Raw genomic sequence first — 22,427 nt, forward strand, 5'->3', positions numbered from 1 at the left:
TGTTCAATTTCTCATTAATGCAATTATCTAACCAACCAATCACATGGCAGTTGCTTCAATGCATTTAGGGGTGTGGTCCTGGTCAAGACAATCTCCTGAACTCCAAACTGAATGTCTGAATGGGAAAGAAAGGTGATTTAAGCAATTTTGAGCGTGGCATGGTTGTTGGTGCCAGACGGGCCGGTCTGAGTATTTCACAATCTGCTCAGTTACTGGGATTTTCACGCACAACCATTTCTAGGGTTTACAAAGAATGGTGTGAAAAGGGAAAAACATCCAGTAAGCGGCAGTCCTGTGGGCGAAAATGCCTTGTTGATGCTAGAGGTCAGAGGAGAATGGGCCGACTGATTCAAGCTGATAGAAGAGCAACTTTGACTGAAATAAGCACTCGTTACAACCGAGGTATGCAGCAAAGCATTTGTGAAGCCACAACACGTACAACCTTGAGGCGGATGGGCTACAACAGCAGAAGACCCCACCGGGTACCACTCCTCTCCACTACAAATAGGAAAAAGAGGCTACAATTTGCACAAGCTCACCAAAATTGGACAGTTGAAGACTGGAAAAATGTTGCCTGGTCTGATGAGTCTCGATTTCTGTTGAGACATTCAGATGGTAGAGTCAGAATTTGGCGTAAACAGAATGAGAACATGGATCCATCATGCCTTGTTACCACTGTGCAGGCTGGTGGTGGTGGTGTAATGGTGTCGGGGATGTTTTCTTGGCACACTTTAGGCCCCTTAGTGCCAATTGGGCATCGTTTAAATTCCACGGCCTACCTGAGCATTGTTTCTGACCATGTCCATCCCTTTATGACCACCATGTACCCATCCTCTGATGGCTACTTCCAGCAGGATAATGCACCATGTCACAAAGGTCGAATCATTTCAAATTGGTTTCTTGAACATGACAATGAGTTCACTGTACTAAACTGGCCCCCACAGTCACCAGATCTCAACCCAATAGAGCATCTTTAGGATGTGGTGGAACGGGAGCTTCGTGCCCTGGATGTGCATCCCACAAATCTCCATCAACTGCAAGATGCTATCCTATCAATATGGGCCAACATTTCTAAAGAATGCTTTCAGCACCTTGTTGAATCAATGCCACGTAGAATTAAGGCAGTTCTGAAGGCGAAAGGGGGTCAAACACAGTATTAGTATGGTGTTCCTAATAATCCTTTAGGTGAGTGTATACACACACACACACATATACATATATATATACATGCATAGTATACAACTCTAGAAAAACTTTACCAAGAAAATGTTATGGATATGTGCATTATTTATAAGCACCATTTTAAACTGCTGTAACCGTTTCCTTTATCAGCAAAGTTCAGTATTATCTTTCTATTATGTACCCATTCAGTTCAAATTGGGCACATTTACAAAACTATACATGAAACAGTTATTCCACAATTAGGGAAATTTGAAGTCTGTAAATGTTTTGTTTTTGTTTTTATACTGTTACTTTAAAAGGCTGTAATGTAAACAAAAAGCAAAGTGACCCAAAATACAGCATGCACAAATGTACTCCTTTTAGTACAGGCAGTGGAGGCCAACCCTGGTACCGGAAAGTCACAGTGCCCTCTAGGTTTTATTTTATGTAGATCATTAATTGCTTAATTGAGCCAAATGTGTTCAAGGTATCCAGTGATAATTTAGAGACCTGAAAAAACTAGGGTTTTGGCTCTCCAGTAACAGTTACACCCCTGGTCTATGCGCTCCTTGAAAGATTATTTATATTATGTTTAGAGAAACAGATCTAGATAGAGAGGGACTTGAACTTCTACATCCTATAGCAGGGGCTCCTAACTGGCGGACCGAGGCTATAATAGCAGCAAAGGGGGACCAACTCTATAGTAATGCCCATGATTTTGGAATGAGATGTTCGACAAGCAGGCGTCCACATACTTTTGGCCATGTAGTATATTTTAGAGTTATTGTGGCAAAATATGGATATAACTGTACACCTGCAAAATTGAGGTCAGTCACTTAACCCTTTACACCCACTTTAATTTTCGCCAGGTTGGACTTCTTAGATGCATAAGTGTTTAACATGTATAAGGAATACAGGTATGTGAGCTCAAATGAAACTAGACAACCTGTACTATAATATTCTGTAGTCATGATTAGCTATATTAACTATATTGCAATACTACCAAGCAGGGTATATGTTAGCCAGCAAATGCTGGCTTTTCTCCATTATCACGTGTAGTTGTCTGGCAGATGAAAATGGCTAAAATATCTGGTGGGAAATATGCCAAATAAATAAATTGATTAATAGCATATTAAATAGCCTAATATTGTGTAACCTATAAGATATGTTGCCAAGACAAGACATTACTGAGTGTTTGGTCATGTGACTAAATCTATCCCGACTGCTCAAAGCTGGACAAGACTGCCAGCACAATTCCTGTGTCCAGTGTGCCTGCAGAGCTTGGATTCTCGCTCCAGAACACGATAAAAACAGCCCTGAGAAGCCGCCTCACTGAGGAAATGGTGACAAGGTTGATGAGAACTGCAAGTTGTGTCAAGGGGTTGGATGGCTTCAACTTTGCACAAGCAGCAGAGCACTTCTATTCAATGATGCAAAATTAATGAAAAAAATGTCAATGTAAACTTTTTTTGTTTTTTAATTTAGCAATTTTCCCTACTAGTCAAAATACAAATATTAAAAGAAACTGTGTGAAAATTGGATAAAAGCTGAAGGAGTTATGATTATTTATTTTCAATGTATAAAAAATAGCAATTCTCGAAGCGGAGTCAGTCAATCTCATCACATCTTAAAAATCTTGGTATGACTTGAAAGCCCCATGTCTCTAGTAATGTTTATGGCTATAATAATGCTGATATTAATAGATATAGCTCCACCCGCCAGGTGGGTTGAAAATAATGGGTCTGAGTGTAACGGGTAAAATAGAAATCAAAGCTGCTATTGGCCTTCTGCTACATGCAGACATCAGCAAAAGCAACATCAACACCCTGTGGTCTGAGACAGATGAGAGGGTCCAACACTCTGCCATGGCTGTCAACAGCATGACACAAGTAATGTGCTTTACCTGTGTTTAAAACTTTCAATGGATGAATTTGAAAGAAAAAAAGTCCAAAACATACAACAATGCCTGTTTTAAAACATATTTAGCTATGAATGTGTGAACATGTTCAAATACATGCTTATTGTGGGGATTTAAAACAACGTACTTGTGTATGTACTTGTGTTACGAAAGTAACACTTTATTTTATTAACCTGTTTGACAAAGTGTAATTTTTCCATCATTTCCAATTGGGGTCCAAAAATATCCCCCGCTGGCGCTTTTAAGGTTAATAAAGGAATTACAATTACAAATAAAATATAAACCCTGATACAGTTGCTCTGTTCTCAGCTAGATTTTCCACCCTTAAAACCACTAAATGTAACCATGCCATAAAATAAATTATAAAACCCCTGGATGAAGGTATAAAACTGAAATATGAGTAACATTACATTTTGCATAATACAATGTGCAGAGATTTTTTTATTATTTATGAATGAAAGGGGGAAATATCAATTACAAAAAGATGCCTGAGAAAATGTACAACACAATCCTACCATTACCACGCAGAAGCTTAATACATTAAGCTTCAGAAGCAGATTGATTTCTCTCCAGGTCAGAACTGGGTGCATGTGCGACATGTTAATTCCCATTAAATTAAATCAGGGATCTGGATTTAAGAAAGTAAGTTACAAAGACTGATGCATTTACATTCTTACAGTCACAACTGCACTGCAAATATATGCATGATATAGAATGAATAGAAAAAAACTATCAAATGTATTTAAATTTAAGAAAGGGTAGTTTGGGGCAATGGAATTTGAAATTCCTCACTGCAACTGCACAATGGAAAGAAAGGAATAATGTATTTCAAACTGTGTACTTCAAACTGTGAACCGTCTCTACCTGGAAGGGGTTTGGCTTTATTATTACCTCACAAATGAGGATGCTGTCTGGTATGCAAACAGGGCAGTTGCCTGAGATTAGTGTTGGGCTGGGTTGGCTGTGGATGGGTCAAGACCTTTTAAAATTAATCCCTAGCAGACTTCTATTTTCAAGGCTTAAAATATACCACATCATAATATTCTAAGTGTTGGACTCTGATTTCAACACTAATTGAAATACCTGAGTTTCTACTACACAGCCCCCACCCCCAAATGGTATACAGTCAACTTGACAAAAATAAGTTCAGTATTTACTGATGGTTTCAATGAATGTAATGTAAACAGGTATCAGTAAATAAAAAATCACAGTCAGAAATTGGCCAGGTTTAGTTTCCACCCCGCCTTACCATATTAAGGTGGAAAATGTCTGAGGTTACTGTACTGAATTAGAACATGGGAAACTTCATCACCAAAATAAGTGTTAAACCTCTTTGAAATTATTTCTTTTTTGGAAAGGGAGGAACAGCATCACAGTAAGAAGCACCTTCTTGTGCAGGTACTGAGCAATTGATTCTTATAAACAATGCAGATGCACTATGATGCCTTGAACTGTATGTGGGGAAGCTCATTAATTATGAGAAAATACACTTACGGTTTCATTGTAGTTATTCTGCCAACCCCACAAACAAGAGTTGCCTGGAGCCAGGAGACTGTAAGGGTAAGCGGCCATGAATGCTACAGCTGCCTCCAAGTCTTGTGGTGCCACAAAGGTCTTTGGTGTAGTGATCTGATGCAGGCTACTGTCCACAGGTAGATCAGAGTAATTGGTGCTCCATATAGTATCTACAGGACATTCTGGGGACCTCTGTCTGGAATGCCGGCACCCTGGCTCATCGGCTTCTGCGAGGTCCTCCATCCAAGGCAAAAGATACTCGCCCAAAAGCCTGTCTCTTTCGTTCCCGCTCCCTGGGTTTTCCAGAAAGTCGGAAACCACAATAACCTCCCGTTCGCTCGTTCGAGATAACCCACTTCGCTGCTGTGTGGAGGTTCTTACCAGAGAGACCCTCTCAGGGATAAGGTGGATTTCATAAGAGGGAGTAGACGCAAACATGTCAATCTGATCTGGCTCCACCTCCAAAGCACTTGGAATATCGGTCACCGGTTTGATCCCCACATTGTAAGTACAGTCCTCATTAATGGGGCCCTCTAAACTATCTGCTTTTAAAGTGTTCCAGCTACAATTACTAACAGCCACCTCATTTGCTGGCTGGGTTGTGCAACACATATCGGCAGCAGGTGCAGGCATCAAACGCACGGCCTCATCAGCATCAGATTCATCCTGGGCCAGTTGCTGTTTAGGTTTGTTCCTGCCAGAGCCAGATTCTCTATTGCTTCCTTCCAGTGCCTCATCACTGCGAAGTCCCGCCTGCTCTTTGACATTTATGCAAGCTGACCAATCCTCTGACGACTGAAACAGCTGTATGTCGTGAAAGCCTTGCGTCCCTCCATTTTCTGCCTGCTGCTGCCCAATTCCAGCATCTGATGCATCGCAAGCTCCAGGTTTGGCACCAGCAGAAGAAGAACACAGCATGGCAATACATGGCTCCTGCAGACCAGATTCCACAGCACAGAAACCATGGTCTAGCCAGCTGTTCTTCTGAGGCACATAATTGCAGTTTTCCAGTACTGCAGGCAAGTTTGGCACACCACAGAGCATTTGGCAATTCCTATTCAATTCCCCTTTGTCATTTAACGTATTGCCTTCATTATCGGCAATCAAGGCAGCTGCAGAGTCCCTCTGGCAGAGTTGCGTGTCATAATTCATTACAAAGTCGCTCTGCTGAATCACAGATTCAGAGGCATCTTTTGTATCCTGTCCTGCGAGAACAGAGTCAAATGCTGGGTCTAAATCAACGCCACTTAAATGAAGCAAACATGTATCCCATAATCCAGTCTTGCTATAATGTAATACCCTCCTACTCACATCTGACCTTGCTGCTATAGAAACTGAGCTGACATCACTGCCTGTGTAAAACGCTTCAGCCTCTTTACGGCACATATTACCTTTATCATCCAACCTCTCCCATGTTGCTAAGGGGTAGGATTTAGCGCTTTCTTCCCTTACCCTGTCACAGTTTACATTCAGGGCTGGTGCTTCAGTCACTGCAGGAGACTGGTGCTCATTACTGCAGCCAGTTGACAGAGCCTCATTTTGATCACTGCAGTCACTGCTCTGCCCTAGTTGCTTTTGCGTATTAAAGCTTAGTTGGCAACTCACATCTTCTTCAAGATCCTCTGAATCATCACACGGGTCAGATTGCAGCCCGCTAGCCTGCTGTTCTTTATCAACTTCTTTACTAGAGCCCTCTGCTGAATCTGTCTGGCATTGCGTTAAAACACTGGATGCATTAGTTGCAGCATTCAAATTTTTTTCTAATGCTGGCTCTTCCTGGCTTCCGTGCATTGCATTGTTTTCATATTGGGAGCAGTCACCCAAACATATGGGCCCTGTTACAGTGCTATCAAAATGTTCTGAAATGGATGCATTCAGGACTGGCCCAGATGAAACAGGAGAAAGTCTTTTGTCCTCAGTTTCAGGCTTAATTGAGCAGATATCGCTCATATTTAACAGAAAGTTCATCTGTCCCACTTCTGAGGAAATCAACCCATCATAAACATGCACGGTTTCTGGCTGACATACAGGCCAAGAGTAGCTGTTGGAGGTCTGTGGACATGCTGCACTACTGCCATCCAGCACAGTGTCTTGTCTAACAGCAGCCCCTGCTGACTCAATCAAGTCAGAGGCAGAGTAGTCAAGGTTCTCTGCCACTCTGGCACAGTGATCACTTCCACAATTCCCGTCTTTTCCGTTGCTGATCTCACCATCTGGTCCACCGCAGTTTGGGCACACGGCATCAGGAACCGCAGACAGATCACTCGTCATGCTCACAAATGTGGTGGCATCATTCATCTCTTCACAGAGACTGCCACAGCTGGAATGGGATACATTTTCATTCATCAGGCTGCAAGGACCAGTTGCACCTGTGCGTGAGAAAGAATGTAGCGGATCAGGGATGAGATGCTGCTCTGTGAAAGGCAGGGGCTGCAGCTGGCACAATGGGTACTGTGGCATCCTGGTTTCCAGGGAGGCCTCAGACTGCTGCAACTCCAAAGCAGCTGCTGTTTTCTCCGAGTGCAGTGTTGAAATTCCCCCGTCTGTGTGGGGAGACCACGCCGGGCGGCACACTGCCTTTTCTGTGACAGCTGAATGGCTGCTCTGTTCGTGCATGGCAGCAGGTGGCCCCCACTCTCTGTCCAGATCCTCCACTTCTATCGAACAAATGTTGTAGAACCTTCGAGTGCGTAACTTAAAACTTTGCTCCTCCGAGTCGTGGTCTTGGCATGAGGCTTTCTGTTCGGAGCATAACATGCCTTTATTCTCTGGGTGAAATATGTGTCCCTCTGCTGCTGCCTCAGTTTCAGATTTCAAAGCAGAAGCGCCTCCAGCAGATGTCGGGTCCTTTAGCAGGCATTTCACATTGAATGGAATCATTTCTTCGACGTCTGAAGCCAAATGGTTCTGAGGGGAAGATAATTCCCCGGCCATTGTGGTCTGTATGCTTTCCATCAAGTTTCCCGAATTAGTTACTGTTGTAGGGTTCAGAAGGCCGCTTTTCTCTTTAGTCTCCTGCTCGTGTGTATGCCAGGTGTTTTGACCAAAGCTTCCCCTGATCAAATTTTCTGAGCTCTGTTTACACTTATCCCCAGTCATGGATTGTATCAATATGCTGGCAATATTTTGATCCTTTAGAAAATCACGTTGAACAAAATCCTCTGGGCTCCGTCCTGTTTTTCTGTCACTTTCCTTGGCGTTTAGACTCTGTTGTGAAAGCAGTTTATAAATAGCCGTATTCAGTGTCCCGTGATTGCTAAGGGGACTCGTCCAAAATAAATGTCCCTTCTGCCCATGCTCCAAGCTGCTCAGGTCAGTAAAACCCAGCGATGGCACTGCTGTCAAACTGCTTCCAGGCCCATTACTTTTGTCCACATGCTCAAGAAACACCTCATTTATAGCAAACCCATCCAGTGCCGAGACGTGGTTCTGTATTCCTGCCTCACCTGACTCCTCTTGAGCCACTGTCTGGAGAAGACTCGTCCTTTCGTTCAGTTGATTCGGATTTACTTCTTTTCTAAAGCAGCAACCCATGCCGACTGCTGCCGCCCAGCACTCTTCTGAACATGATCAGCAAGGTACATTAAACTTCACTCTTCACAGGGGTCTAGAGAGAACACCCAGAGAACAAAAATAGCCTATTTAAATTTGTGTAAAGGACCCACATGCTCCTGTCACTCAAAGCGGGAATGCCAAACCCACAATGTGCTGTGGAGAGCAATGCATAGAAATTGTGTGCACCCAGTATAAGTGTCTGGGTGAATATCTGGGATGGTATCTCCTAGCACCCAACCCAGAGCAGGGAATCCCGGGAAACTTATTAAGAGTGCTCTTTGAGGGACCGGTCAAGGATCGCCCACATGTGCTTAGCAGGGCTCATACCTGCTGGAGATTGGCACACAGTGGTTACGTCCTGATAATATAGCTTTTGTTTATAGTCTATTGTAGGACAAAGACTTAAACATTACTCTATCACATTACATGAAGCTTAACGTTTGGCTCGGTTTGACTCAAAAACACAAATGGTAATTCCACTTGTATGGGTTAAACTTTACCAAGGATTATACTCTGGATATAATAATTATACTGGATATATGCCTTATATATGGTTATACTGGATCTAATAATTCAAAGGTGTAAGAAAGCAGGGTTGACACTAATCAATCATTTGCTTAGTGCAGTTGAAAAGAGTAACAGGATTTTACACAAAGCTGAAAATTTACATTCATATAGAAAAACCCTTCACTGGCACATGTTGACAAAGTTTATGAGCAGTAAGTGTGAATGATGACAATTGCAAACTTTTTTCTGATCTTGAAACCTTAAGAACATTAATGGGGTAAAGGTCGAGTATCTCAGCTTACATTTTGGCATATTCAATGGTGAGTTTTCAGTACCAATCGAAGATAAAGGCACAACCTAAAAATTAAACCGCTAACAATCTAAATTAATCAACTGATTTATTTACCAGATTTTTCCAAGTGAAATCCCAAAGCCCCAAAGCCAAATGTAGAGGTTGGGTGCTAACTCAGACAAGGGCCAAATTACAGGCTGTAATACTGTAGTATTTTTAACAGCATGAATAATCTTTTCACAGTTGGCATATTTAAAATGCAATTGAGAGCTCCGTTGGAACAAAAACCAGCCGGGTAGAGGGTCTTCCAGGACCAAGGTTGGGAACCACAGCTGTAAAGGATTGTGTGTAGAGCTTGGTTCACCTAAAGGGAACCATAGCAGCCAGTATAAGTATCACAACCCTTTGGTCAACAATGCACTGCCAGCGTGGTAGGAAAAGCTATGCTAGCAGTGTACAGAACTAGGGCTGTCCTGAAGGGTACATTTTTACCTTCAAAGGTTACCGAACGATGGTTCAAAGCTTCGTTGGTGCTAATTTGCATAATGTATTGATGATGTCACATTAGCTACTAGTGTATAGATTTGAATGAATATTCTACTTTTATTTTTTTACAGGCAATCCATTTAACAATCCCCTTGTAGTTTAGAATAAGTTCTCAAACAGTGATCATGTTTTTGTTTTTTTACAAGCACAGTTTATATTGATTTTACTTGCATGAAACATGTTAACGTGACGTATGTTAACTTTCATTTGCATTTTATTTATTATGTCGGAAATAGCAAATCGGTGTAAAACCCTTCATGAATATATCCCTGTGTTCAGTGTATTTTTAACCAATGAAAGTAGTAAGACACCGGAACAGTACTTTAATTAATGGGTGAACTATAATAAAGACTCCCTTCTATCAGAGTGTCAACATTATGTTATCATACAGAGAAATATTATTATTATTATTATTATTATTATAATAGCTCTCAATTGCAACTAACTCGCAAAGTTAGTATGGAGCTGCCTACTAAATATGGCATCATCTCCAGTCCGCTGCTTTCAGTTCTATGCAATTGACTCATTAAAATGAAAACATAACGCATAATTTAAACTTACGATGGTTAAATGATCCCAGAAAATGTATTTTCCTCTGTGATATTTTAAGTTGCAAATTTACATTAAGCTTTTAATTAAGTCTTCTGATCCAAACAGCAAAAGGCAAAACACTTTTTTTTTACATTACCATTATATTGCACAACACTTTGCTGTAAAGATCATGGATACAAACAATTAAGCAGAATAATGCAGTGGTGCCACAGGCATTTAGTATTGTAACACTTGTGGCGATTTCCAAGGAGCACACCCAACTCATCACTGCGGGTGCAACAACAAATCTTTGTATTTATTACTGCAGCGCACAGGTCTCAGGGACTGAACACACTCACACTCTGACTTGTTCTTCCACCTTCCATGACAGTTTATCCCCTCTCCTGACACTCCTGCCCCCTGCACCGCCTTTACCCCATTAAACAGTCATCTGGTGCGGTGGCTTGCTACAGAATTCAGAATTCTATATACCCAAAACATCTGGGAAAAACTTGAACTGTGAATCTGGGAGGGGATGGCATGAACAACTAGAAACCACTGTGGAGGAGCAAGGGCCCAAAATTCCTCAAGGCATAAAGCCCGATTTATACTTCTGCGTAGATACGCATACGAGTCTCTGCGTATCGACGCAGAGCAGGGGTTTCTGGGTAAGCATAGCCCGCAGAGGCTCACAGAGGAGCCGCCGCCCACAGGGAGATTCCGAGTGCCGTGCCAATCGCTCAGTGCTGGGGCAACTGGTGTACAATGTGTGGCTGTAGGCGCTGCAGCAGGTCAGGAAAATTATGTGGTGACATACAAAAGCATTTAAAATGCATCTCCTCATCCACGAAATGCATTTGTCACATTAACAGACTGTAATGGCATGGACATAAGCAGAGGTCTCAAAAAAGACTGAGCACAGTAACAAGCCACAGGGTAGTTATACTGCATCAGCAAGGTCTCTCCCAGGCAGACATTTCAAGGCAGACAGGGGTTTCCAGATGTGCTGTCCAAGCTCTATTGAAGAAGCACAAAGAAACGGCAACGTTGAGAACCGCAGACGCAGTGGTCGGCCAAGGAAAGTTACTGCAGCAGATGAAAGACACATCATGTTACTTCCCTTTACAATTAGAAGATGTCCAGCAGTGCCATCAGCTCAGAATTGGCAGAAAACAGTGGGACCCTGATACACCCATCTACTGTCCGGAGAAGTCTGGTCAGAAGCGGCCTTCATGGAAGCCATACCTCCAACATGGAAACAAGGCCAAGCGACTCAACTATGAACAAAAACACAGGAACTGGGGTGCAGAAAAATGGCAGCAGGTGCTCTGGACTGATGAGTCAAAATTTGAAATATTTAACTGTAGCAGAAGAGCGGTACACGAATGAGTGTCTGCAGGCAACAGTGAAGCATGGTGGAGGTTCCTTGCACGTTTGGGGCTGCATTTCTGCAAATGGAGTTGGGGATTTGGTCAGAATGAATGGTCTCCTCAATGCTGAGAAGTACAGGCAGATACTTATCCATCATGCAATACCATCAGGGAGGCATCTGATTGGCCCCAAATGTATACTGCAGCATGACAACAACCCCAAACATACAGCGACAGTCATTAAGAACTATCTTCAGAGTAAAGAAGAACAAGGAGTCCTGGAAGTGATGGTATGGCCCCCACAGAGCCCTGATCTCAGCATCATCGAGTCTGTCTGGGATTACATGAGGAGAGAGAAGCAACTGAGGCTGCCTAAATCCACAGAAGAACTGAGGTGTTAGTTCTCAAAGATGTTTGGACCAACCTACCTGCCAAGTTCCTTCAAAAACTGTGTGCAAGTATATCTAGAAGAATTGATGCTGTTTTGAAGGCAAAGGGTGGTCACACCAAATATTGATTTGATGTAGATTTTCCTTCTGTTCGCTCACTTTGCATTTAGTTAATTGATATGTTAATAGATTATTTGTCTATTTTTAAAGCATTCTTACTTTACAGCATTTTTTCCACAACTGCCTAAACCTTTTGCACAGTACTGTGTGTTGGAAGAAACCTCACTTCATCAGCCACCCCGCCAGGCCCCACATCATCAACCAAAACCCCCCACCCCACCAGGGCCTCACTTCATCAGCACCCCCACCCCTACCTCACTTTACCTTCTCCAAAAAGTAGGGGAAAAGGTTCTGATTTAGGGGATTTTTAGACATGCAGATGGAATAGTATAAATCAGGCTTAAGTCAAAACCACTGCAGCAGCCAACGTACAAGGGAGCGGGGGTTGGGTTGGGCCTGATTAATACAGTTGTGTTTTGGTACTTACTCTGTGGTCCCCCTATCTAGCATAGCGCATGTTTCACCGCTGCTGTTCATTCAATGGCATTTCACAAGTTGAGGGGTGGCAACCAAGATAGCCACCATTTGCTACCCAAGGCAGCCTTTTTCTTTTGCATTCAGGAGAAAGGTGTATGTTCGCTCTCACATTTCCAAAGCTCCAGTCACTTAGCACACAGGAGCCCTGGAGACAGGAGATGGACATTGACCACAGTATTAAGAGATCAGCCACCTACCAGATGAGAACCGTCTTTTGCTTCCTGTACTTGCTGCACCTGTGGTTCAGCTACAACTTTTGTATCCTGGTCAGAAGTCATGAGCCGTCTACTTCTTGGCTCCTCAGGGAGAAGTCACGTGGTCACCAAATAAGCTGTGGATCAAAACACAGAAAGCTACATTTAAGGTCACAGGCTTCTTTCATGTTGGTTTCACATAAGATCTTTCGAATGTGCAGTTTAGGTGCAGCAAAGTACTGTGGATTTTGAGGAGATGGAAAATAAATGAAATATCTAAATAAAACTTTTCATAATAACAAAATGGTCTGTATAGCATTATAAGAATGTCTCATATCTGGAATTTCATTCTGGAGTCGAAAGGGCGGGGATGAGGTGCCAAACTGTGTGCCTGTCAGCTATTTAAATCCTAATTTTCACACGATAACAAGGAAAGATTGCTCTTGACTATCAGGTGGTGTTTACCCCTTTAACAGTCTGAGTAAGAGGCTCCATTGGCAGTCTCATTATCACATTACTAAATCTATTCATCCCTGAAAGAGGTTGCTCTTCTCGTCGATTGAGTTGATTGAACATGGTGTCCGCTTGCCTGTACACTGGAAAACATCACCGATCACCTGGTGCTGGCGCCCACTTCTGATTTATACACTGCACCAATGCCTGCGAGCGAGCTTTTCCTGTACCGAGTAACACCAAGCCCCACGACTGCAGCAAATCAACTTTTATAATGAGAAACTATGGCATTACAATACTAATTTTCTGTACATCACTGACTTAGCAGTGTACAGGAAATGATAGACATCTGAGAAAATGCTACACTGCCGAAAAGACTATCTAACACTTTGGCCGAGATTAAGGAAATTTAACTACAATCATGGCAGCCACTATCAATGCGAGAGATGCGGCAGAAACTTTTCCCAAGAAGGAATGTGTGTGTTTATCTTGGGAAGACTATTAAATCTGATGTGCAGTCCGTGACAAAGTGCGGTCTGGGGGGAGCAGATGCCAGCAAATTATTGTGTTTGAGGTTATACAGGAAACAATGCTAACACTGAATTTGTGAAAAAATAAGTAAGTTATGAATCCCAGAATGTTGTAGCTGTATTTATATATACATTACTTGTTCTTAAGAAGCTATTTCATACTGTTTAATTCATAATTTAAACACAAACTTGCACATTTAATAATGCCACGCAGTCTATTTCCCCCCAAAGATAATTAATAAGGGAAAATATCTAGGTAACTGAAGTTAAGCTATATTGTCAATGTTAACTGGATCATGATACAGGGTGAAGTACACATTTATTTAATCTGTGTTTATTCAATATAAAGCTGCGACAGAAACTAAAATAGTTTATAGTGTGAGACAGTGGTCAAGGTGTCCGTCAGGTTGTTAAAAAACTACATGGGGCTACTTATTTTTCATCATATTGAACAATCAGGGTTCCCACGGAAATCAGTTTTTTTTTCTATGACTTTTCCATAACTAAATTATGTATTAGTTTACAACGAAAATGCTGGAAAGTTGGAAATGTACACAGAAAATAATGAGGATATTGATAAACAATATGATAATCAGTCATAACGGCCTCCTCCTCCCCTTACAGTCACCCAATTCACCCACTTTAATAAAACATGCTACCATCAACTAATAAAGTACACAAAGATGTAAATGCAAAATTACACCTAGTACTACCTGATCAAATATATGTAGTAGAAATGTCACAGTAGAAACTATACAAAACATAAAAAAATCTGTATTTAAATAGAACTACTAAAATCAGCTAAATTATTTAATAAAAACATATATTCAAACATTATGATATAGAAATGGTCAGTTCAGTAGGGGCCTACAGTAATCCTTTCCCATACGCTGCTTTTAGACAACTGCTTTGTTTTAAACTTGAATGCTTTTGATTGTTTCTTTAAAAAAAAAAATTATAATGATTTTCACCAATAAATTACCAGTTTCTGTACTTGATAAGTTTGTATTTTACTGATTTATACCCATTTTAAAACAGTCAATATTATTTTCAGTTTCTTATCGGTAATTATTTTTTATGAAACTACTTCACAAGCTTGTTTGATATTACGACAGTATCTTGTCAGTACTGTCATTGAAGCTGTTCTGCAGTGTACAGCTCGCACTATATATCGTGCTATATGATTGGCTCACACACGGAGGTTGGTAAGCATTGTGGCATTGAGGGTACTGCTCCAGCTGACATTGTAAAATCAGCACGTAGAAAGCAAACTGCACAAGAAACTCCACAAAAGTGAGCTTTGGGATAAACAGTGTATATTGGTAACTTTTGTAGAACTTGTTTGTGGTTTTAAAATAAAATGTAATTTGTTGAATAGAACAATATGTAATTACTTGATTTTAAATAAATATGCATATTATACATTTGGCTACTTAATTTAAATGCAACAGACACTTCATAAAGTTTGAGCATTTAATGTAGGCAGGGGTTCTCAACACTGGTCCTGGCGAACCCCAGTGTCTGCTGGTGTTTGTTCTAACAGAGTGCTCACTTGTTTAATTGAAACCTTAAATGGAATTATCAACCAACACATGAGAGGTGAAAACAACAGGAAATGTCGAATTAATCACTTAATTTGTTCAATTACAGGTTTGCTTAATTAATAGGTGCAGGTGAGCGAAAAATAGAAGAGACAGTGGTTTGTCAGGACCTGGGTTGAGAAACTGCCTACATGAAATGCTCAAACTTTCTATAGTGTCTGTTGCATTTAAATGAAGTACCCAAATATATGAAATGCATATCTTAAATCAAATAAATAATATCAATACATATTGTTCTATTCAACACATTACATTTTATCATTTCAAAACCACTGATGTAGGCTATAGTAAAACCTTTTTTTTTTTCACCCTATTAAACCCAATAAATCCATATCCTGATGAAGATCTTGTGTAGACTGAAATATTTTTGCTAAAAACCTGTGAAGCATGGGTTACATAAATACATTTTATTTGTGTATTGGGAGCTGTGGTAAGTGTGCAGGTATTTATTTTTATTTTATACAGGTTTTTTTGTACCCTGCACCTACTAAGTAAGGTAGATGTACGTGTGATTAACTTTTACCATTAACTTTATTTCATATAAAAGGGCGATCATCATTGTCAGATGTTAGCCATGATCGTGTACATGGATTTATGTCATTCTGCTCAGCATCTAAACAAATACTGTGAATTTACTGGCTGGTCAGATTCTGTTCAGAATTACGTAATTTGTAGTACAAGAAAACAACCAATTATCCTGGGAATCTGTGCAGAATGACAAAAGTCTGCGTGTGTGAATGAACCGAGCTTCGTCGTATTGCTATATGGTTAGGAGTTGTGCTTAGTGTATATGCGCTTCACAGGGACTCTCCCAAGACTTGGAAATCCCTGTGTACATAATATCAGCACAGACCACGTGTGCCATGACGTTCATAAAAACCACATGTATTACAGAGTACGTACTAAAAGGAACATTTAAACAGCATTTAATACAATTTTATTCTGCACCATGAAACTTACTTTGTATCAGAGTGTACATTATATCACTTGTATGATGTAAATGGGTTTGACTGTGTATATGTGTAGTAGAGGTCTTCACGGGTCCACCCGAACCCGAGGAACCGGGACCCGACCCAGAACCCGTACGGGTTCGGGTCCATATTTTAAACGGTCAGCTGGGTAGGGTCCCATTCTTGTACTCCGGGTCTGTTTAACATTGTGTGTGATACCCGAGTGACACGATGGCTTTACCAATTGACGATTGGCTCTTTCATTTAGAAGGCGGGACCTTATTGCGCCATATCGGTGTTTGACAGATGACGAAAACCGAAGTGCATTATGGGCGTAGGCGCGATTTTTGAGACGTCGTGGTTGGAGTTTGTTCGCTTTGCATCTAAATCTATGGCAGACACATCTCAGAGCACAATGACAGCAGATTAGTAATGCTAGTGGCCTGCACTGAACGAGCATCGTTATTATAGTTCAAAAGGGCAAACAGTAGAAGTTATCGTATTATGAGAGATACAAAAAACAGCAAAGCTGCAAAGTCGTGTTTGTCCTCCGTGGACTATTGAACTGAAATAATGAGTGGATTATACACGCGCTTTCAATCAGCAAGAGGAGCAACTTGGATGTTATTTTACCAGAAATTAGCAATTAGCAATTAGCTGTGGGATGCCGATCGGGTTCAATCGGGTCCGTGTGTCCCGGCCGGGTCCGGGTCCAGATTTCAAATAATAGTCGGGTGCGAGTCGGGTCCGGGTAGCACATTTCCGTGTCTCTTCGAGTTCGGCTACATGTTTTTGGACCCGTGAAGACCTCTAATGTGTAGTGATTTCCCCATGACTTAAATCGTTTTGGTAATTTTCCATGACTTTTCCAGTATTTTCCATGACTGTGGGGAAACCTGAACAATGTATAAAACTTATGTGGGTAAAGCTTTTTCTTTTGTCAAATACACTAATTGAGAATTATGGTCGTCCATGAGCAAGTGATGCGAGCATAAAGTGTAATTCTAAGTTTGATTCCTTGTAGCACATTAAACAGGAAATAAATTTGGGATTTCTTTTCCTATCACAGTCATTTTATTTTTATGATTGTAGTACATTTTAGGTTTGTACATTTTTGTATTTCTATGATAGGAGAGGACACCTTTAAATTCCTTAACTTATATAATGATAAGTTTCCCTTTTTTTTTTTTTTTATTTTAAATAGCGAACTTAAAGTTCAAAGCATGGAGCAACCACAAACAACAAAACAAAGCACACATTTGTCACTTTCTTTTATGGCACATCGTTCCATTAACCCTCTTGAAGTGAAAGTGGGCGGATCTGATAGACATGTGGGTATTCTCTGCTGCATAGATCACCAGACCAAGCATAGATGGGGTTCACAGTGCTCTGCCCCCCCCATGGCTCAACAGGCACCCATGAGTCTGTTCATTATCAATGGGAACTGGATTACTTTCCCTACACTACAGAACTATGTAGAGGCAGATGGCTAGACCGCATACTTATTATCAGAGGACACCTGCAAGCTGCATTTCTCTACGGCAGTGGTTCTCAAACCCTTGAGGGGCCGCAAGACCCTCTATATGGGAGCGCGGGTAAAGAGCTGAATAGAGCTGGATAAACTGATTTCAGTTGCATCAACCTATGTCTATGAAATGACTTTTTCAACACTAAACACATTAAAAAAAACTATGGTCTCAACTCAAGAATGGAAATCGGTTCTTGGTTAATGGATTAACCCATATCCAGTTATGGCCAATCAGAATAGAGGATTGTTGTGTTGTATCTGTGGGGCGCTTCTCGGTAGTTTCAGACCAAAATTCACAGCAATTTCTGCGAGGTGATAATTAAGGTAAAATAAAAACATACAAATAACTTGCAGGTACAAAATGTCAAGGAGTCGTGGGAAACGAGAACACCAGGAATCTCTGCTGTAATATTTTGGAAAGGCATTAACAAACAAAACAAATTGATGATTTTATGTAGTTCAACATCAAATGCATCTGAGGCAGACAGACAACATTGCAGTTGGAGTGAGAGAGTGCATGGCCAAACATCTAGAGAAAATAAAGACTTTACACTTCCCTTGATTGTGCAGACGGTAATCTGGGGTGTCACATTTGAAAACATGTTTATTTTGTTTTAAAAAGTCTGCAACTGCAGAGGCTTATTAAACAATCATTTTTATAACAAAGACAATATATATGTTAAATAACCGGTAAAATGGTATGAAATGGAAAGAAGGCTTTACTGTACCTTCTGTTGACCTATGCTGATTCAGACTCAATCACATCAATTTTTGTGAGAAGTAGATGGATTAAGAATAGGTTCCTGCATTGAAAGACTTTGGAATTACCAATGTAAATGGCCAAATAAAAGTGAAATGCAAACAAGTGAATTTATCTTTGTTAAGCGTTAGGGCTTTCAATAATATAAATAAACATGTGAGATGGGGGGGGGGGGCGCTCTAAATGTGACCCAAATGTATGGGGGCCAAGCCAAAAAGTTTGGGAACCGCTGCTCTATGGATTGATTTCATAGCATTGTGATGAGTTAATTGAAAAATCAACCAACACAAAATTGGAGGGATATAAAACTTTTCAAAATTAAAAATATAGTTCTCACTGACCAATGTCATTCACCCAATAACCATTCCAGCTACCGTTAAAATCAGTCACTCATGTTCATGCAGAGTACCTTACACACAAAAACTGCAGTTTACTCATTTAACTAAAATATACAGTCTTGCCATACAAAATTTGGAAATGTATGATCCAAAATATGGGTGCAAAGCAGGAGGTGGTAAAAGAAAAAAAGGCATCAAAAGCAGCATTTGGAAACAAGAGCACTATGTGCACAGAACCCAGTGCTCAACTTAGAACCCGGCACACGTTTACACAGAAAAGGTAATGCAAGCTAGTGAAATACCTTGAATGAGAGCCAAAAGGACTTTATACTTTCCCTTCTTTGACTAGCAGAGACATGCCAACTTTCTACTTTGCCTACACAATTGTGAACCAATTTGCAGTTGGGCTGGAATACGTCTATCAAGTCTTCCAAAAACTAGACATGAGGTGGATTACAACTGAGTGTTATTCATGTAATTGATTAATTACAGCCCAATTAAGCCACTACAGTGTCTCTCCCCCCCACCCCCAAGATCATGAGCCACCCCCTTGATCAACACAAAATTACCTTCCCTTCCATTATAAGGGCCACAAGCATGCAAGATCATTAAAATTAAAGCATACAAACTACAGAATAAGTTTCAGCACTGTTGATCAGGATTAGACACTACAGACAGGTGACAATTAAAGGAAAAACCAACAAAGTGTCTCAAGTAAGGTGTTGGGCACCACGAGCCGCCAGAACAGCTTCAATGCTCTTGGCACAGATTATACGAGTCTCTGGACTCTACTGGAGGGATGAACACCATTCTTCCAAAAGATATTCCCTCATTTGGTATTTTGATGGTGGTGGTGGTGGAGAGCACTGTCTAACACGTCAGTACAAAATCTCCCATAGGTGTCCAACTGGGTTGAGATCTGGTGACTGTGAAGGCCATAGCATATGATTCACATCATTTTCATACTCATCAAACCATTCAGTGAGCCCTCATGCCCTGTGGATGGGGGCATTGTCATCCTGGTAGAGACCACTCCCATCAGGATAGAAATGTTTCATTATAGGATAAAGGTGATCACTCAGAATAACTTCGTAATGATTTGCAGTGACCCTTCCCTCTAAGGGGAGAAGTGGACCCAAACCATGCCAGGAAAATGCCCCCCACAGCATAACAGAACCTCCGGACCCCCTCACTGTAGGGGTCAAGCAGTCAGGCCTGTACCGTTCTCTTGGTGTCCCACACATGCACTCGCCCACTTGTCGAGAACACTAGCCAAAGTGAATTGATATTAACGTGTGTAAAATAGGGATGTGTTCCAAAATAAAAAAAGGGAAATAAAGCGTTTTTTGTTTTGTTTTTTCAATAATTCTCACTCCCTTGAAGGCCGAGTCAACAAATTAGGAACAAATTGTTTTAACCAATAGCAGAGATGTACATTGAGAGAATGAACCATTCAAAAAACTTTTAAAACAGAGGTTTTGTATTGGTTAAAATATAAACCCATCTCTTAAAGAAGACGGGAAAAGATGGCGGCATGCTGAAAATGCACACTACATGAGAGCGCTTTTAAAGGCGTCCTATTGGGAAAGTTTTGAACATTTAACTACTTCTGAGACCAGTTAAACTAAATAAAACAAACTTTTTAGTATTGTAAACTTTTAATTTGGCACACTGATTAGTATTTTACACAGTTATGACAGCGAAGAGGGGGAGGCAGATGTTTATCATGGGAATGTAAATGCGAGGTGGTGACGGTGCAGATTAAACGTTTCTAGTTTATTTCTGCTGGTCAACCCAAATGTCAGAATCACTTTTTAGACGCAAATAACATAACCGTGCGGTACAAATGCGTTTACAATCAATGCAAAGTATGTACATTTATTATTAGTAGTAGTAGTATTGTTTTTATAATTAAATACTGCAAGGAATATTCTGTCAGGGTTCGCATTGCAAAAAGAGAGTCAATTCACCTCCACTTGAGATGCTTTTTCTTGAGAGATTCGCTGATTTTGCGAGGCATTAAAATACGTTTTTTCGACTCAAAACAAGCATCGAAAATGCGTATAAGCAGTGCTGGGGTACCTACCCTTTAAGAAACGCGTATGTTTGGTTTTTTTTGGTGATGTTTGAGAGGGGGGCCGCATTCCGTGCCGTTAACCGAATCCCGTCCCTAATTGGCCAGCGGGTCTGTCACTCTTACAGGGCGGGGCTGTAGCTTTCCATGACACCAGACACACCCATCTGCGAGCAGCTGGGCTGGGCTGCGGTGCGCGTGTGTGCGTGGCACAGAGCGTACACATGGGGGAGACAGGGCGCTTACAGAATAGACGCGATCCACAGACCGAGCAGAAAGACGCGATACAGCAAGAAAAACAAATACAGAGTAGAAAATTTGAAGCAGACAAAAAATAATAAACCTTACCCTTCAAAAACAAATAGTAGATGCTGAGTCTGTTGACAGCACTATGAAAGCCCCTGACAGTTGCAGAAACATCTCAAGGATGATCAGTGGAAACAGGATGCACCTGAGCTCAATTTTGAGTGTCGTGCTTTTTTTGTTTTTTTATTTTTAATACATTTGCAAAGATTTCAAACAAACTTCGTTCACATTGTCATTATGGGGTATTGTTTGTAGGATTTTGAGGAAAATAATGAATTTAATCCATTTTGGAATAAGCTGTAACAACAAAATGTGGAAAAAGTGAAGCGCTGTGAATACTTTCCGGATGCACTGTATTTGCATACCAATTTACAGAGTTTATTGTGTAAGTTTGTTCATGTTTGTGTTGCCTTTATGCGCTCGTTTTGAAAAAAATAAAAATACACAATTTTAGTTACACATGTAGAGTGTTCCAATACTTCGATATTACATATCGATATTACGACATTACAAAATGCATAGCTCAGAACCATTTCTGAAATTTGGTATCGCAGTAGTATCGAAGTACCGGTATTTTTGACAACCCTAGTTGAGACCGAATAGTGGGGAAAAAAAAAAAAAAAAAGGATTGATTTTTAAGCCTGTAGAGTTGATTGGCTTTCTATGCAGCTGTAATGAAGATAGACTGGAGGGTGGGATTTGTCATTTCTAATCTGTGATCAGTTAATAATGGTCAAGTTCATGTAACGCAGATTTTGGCAGATCTGCAGAATCCACCAATGGGATCAGTGGAATTCTCAAACGTAGAAAACGTGGATCAGTGGAACTCAAACGTTTTATTTTTAATAAAAGACTTGCATTTAATGCTGGAATTAATGTTTTTTGAAACAAATAATAAAATTATTTATTATAATATCAATTATTAAAGTAGTTGATTGCTGCAGCTGGGGCTGTGCGGGTGACAAATTTTGGTATCGATATAACATTGAAGAATTTAACACGGTGATCGGTATTCCGCAATTCTGAAGTAGGAGGACTCTTCTGATTTATTATTCAATCAAACAGTAGAACTAGTTACTAGACAAATATAAAATAAAAGTAATATTAATAAATATTAATAAATACACAACACAAACAGAATAAAGATTTATACATTTTCCTACTTTAAAAGGAGCATTAAGTACACTTAGATTCAAATAAATATTTAAAAGAACTAAGTAAATTAATGTTTCAATGTTGTTGTTAAGCTTTACAAACATGTGCTTTCAGGCTATGTTGTGTGTGGAGGTACCTTTCCCAAAATACCAACATG

The 22,427-nt window shown here is 40.6% G+C and overlaps 1 protein-coding gene across 2 annotated transcripts in view; it reads right to left on the reverse strand.

Annotated features, from left to right (window-relative positions):
* larp4b (La ribonucleoprotein 4B) overlaps nucleotides 1-22,427 on the reverse strand; it is a 79,834-nt gene that overhangs the window by 44,615 nt on the left and 12,792 nt on the right. The window contains exon 2 of one of the 2 annotated variants that reach the window (XM_066723816.1): nucleotides 12,579-12,712. In XM_066723816.1, the coding sequence (XP_066579913.1) occupies nucleotides 12,579-12,659 (81 nt within the window). In that variant the 5' untranslated portion in view covers nucleotides 12,660-12,712. Of the gene's footprint in view, nucleotides 1-12,578; nucleotides 12,735-22,427 lie in introns of both variants that reach the window. The other variant, XM_066723824.1, reaches the window with a different exon arrangement.

This window comes from Amia ocellicauda, chromosome 2, assembly GCF_036373705.1.
Source record: "Amia ocellicauda isolate fAmiCal2 chromosome 2, fAmiCal2.hap1, whole genome shotgun sequence".
Lineage (NCBI taxonomy): Eukaryota > Metazoa > Chordata > Actinopteri > Amiiformes > Amiidae > Amia > Amia ocellicauda.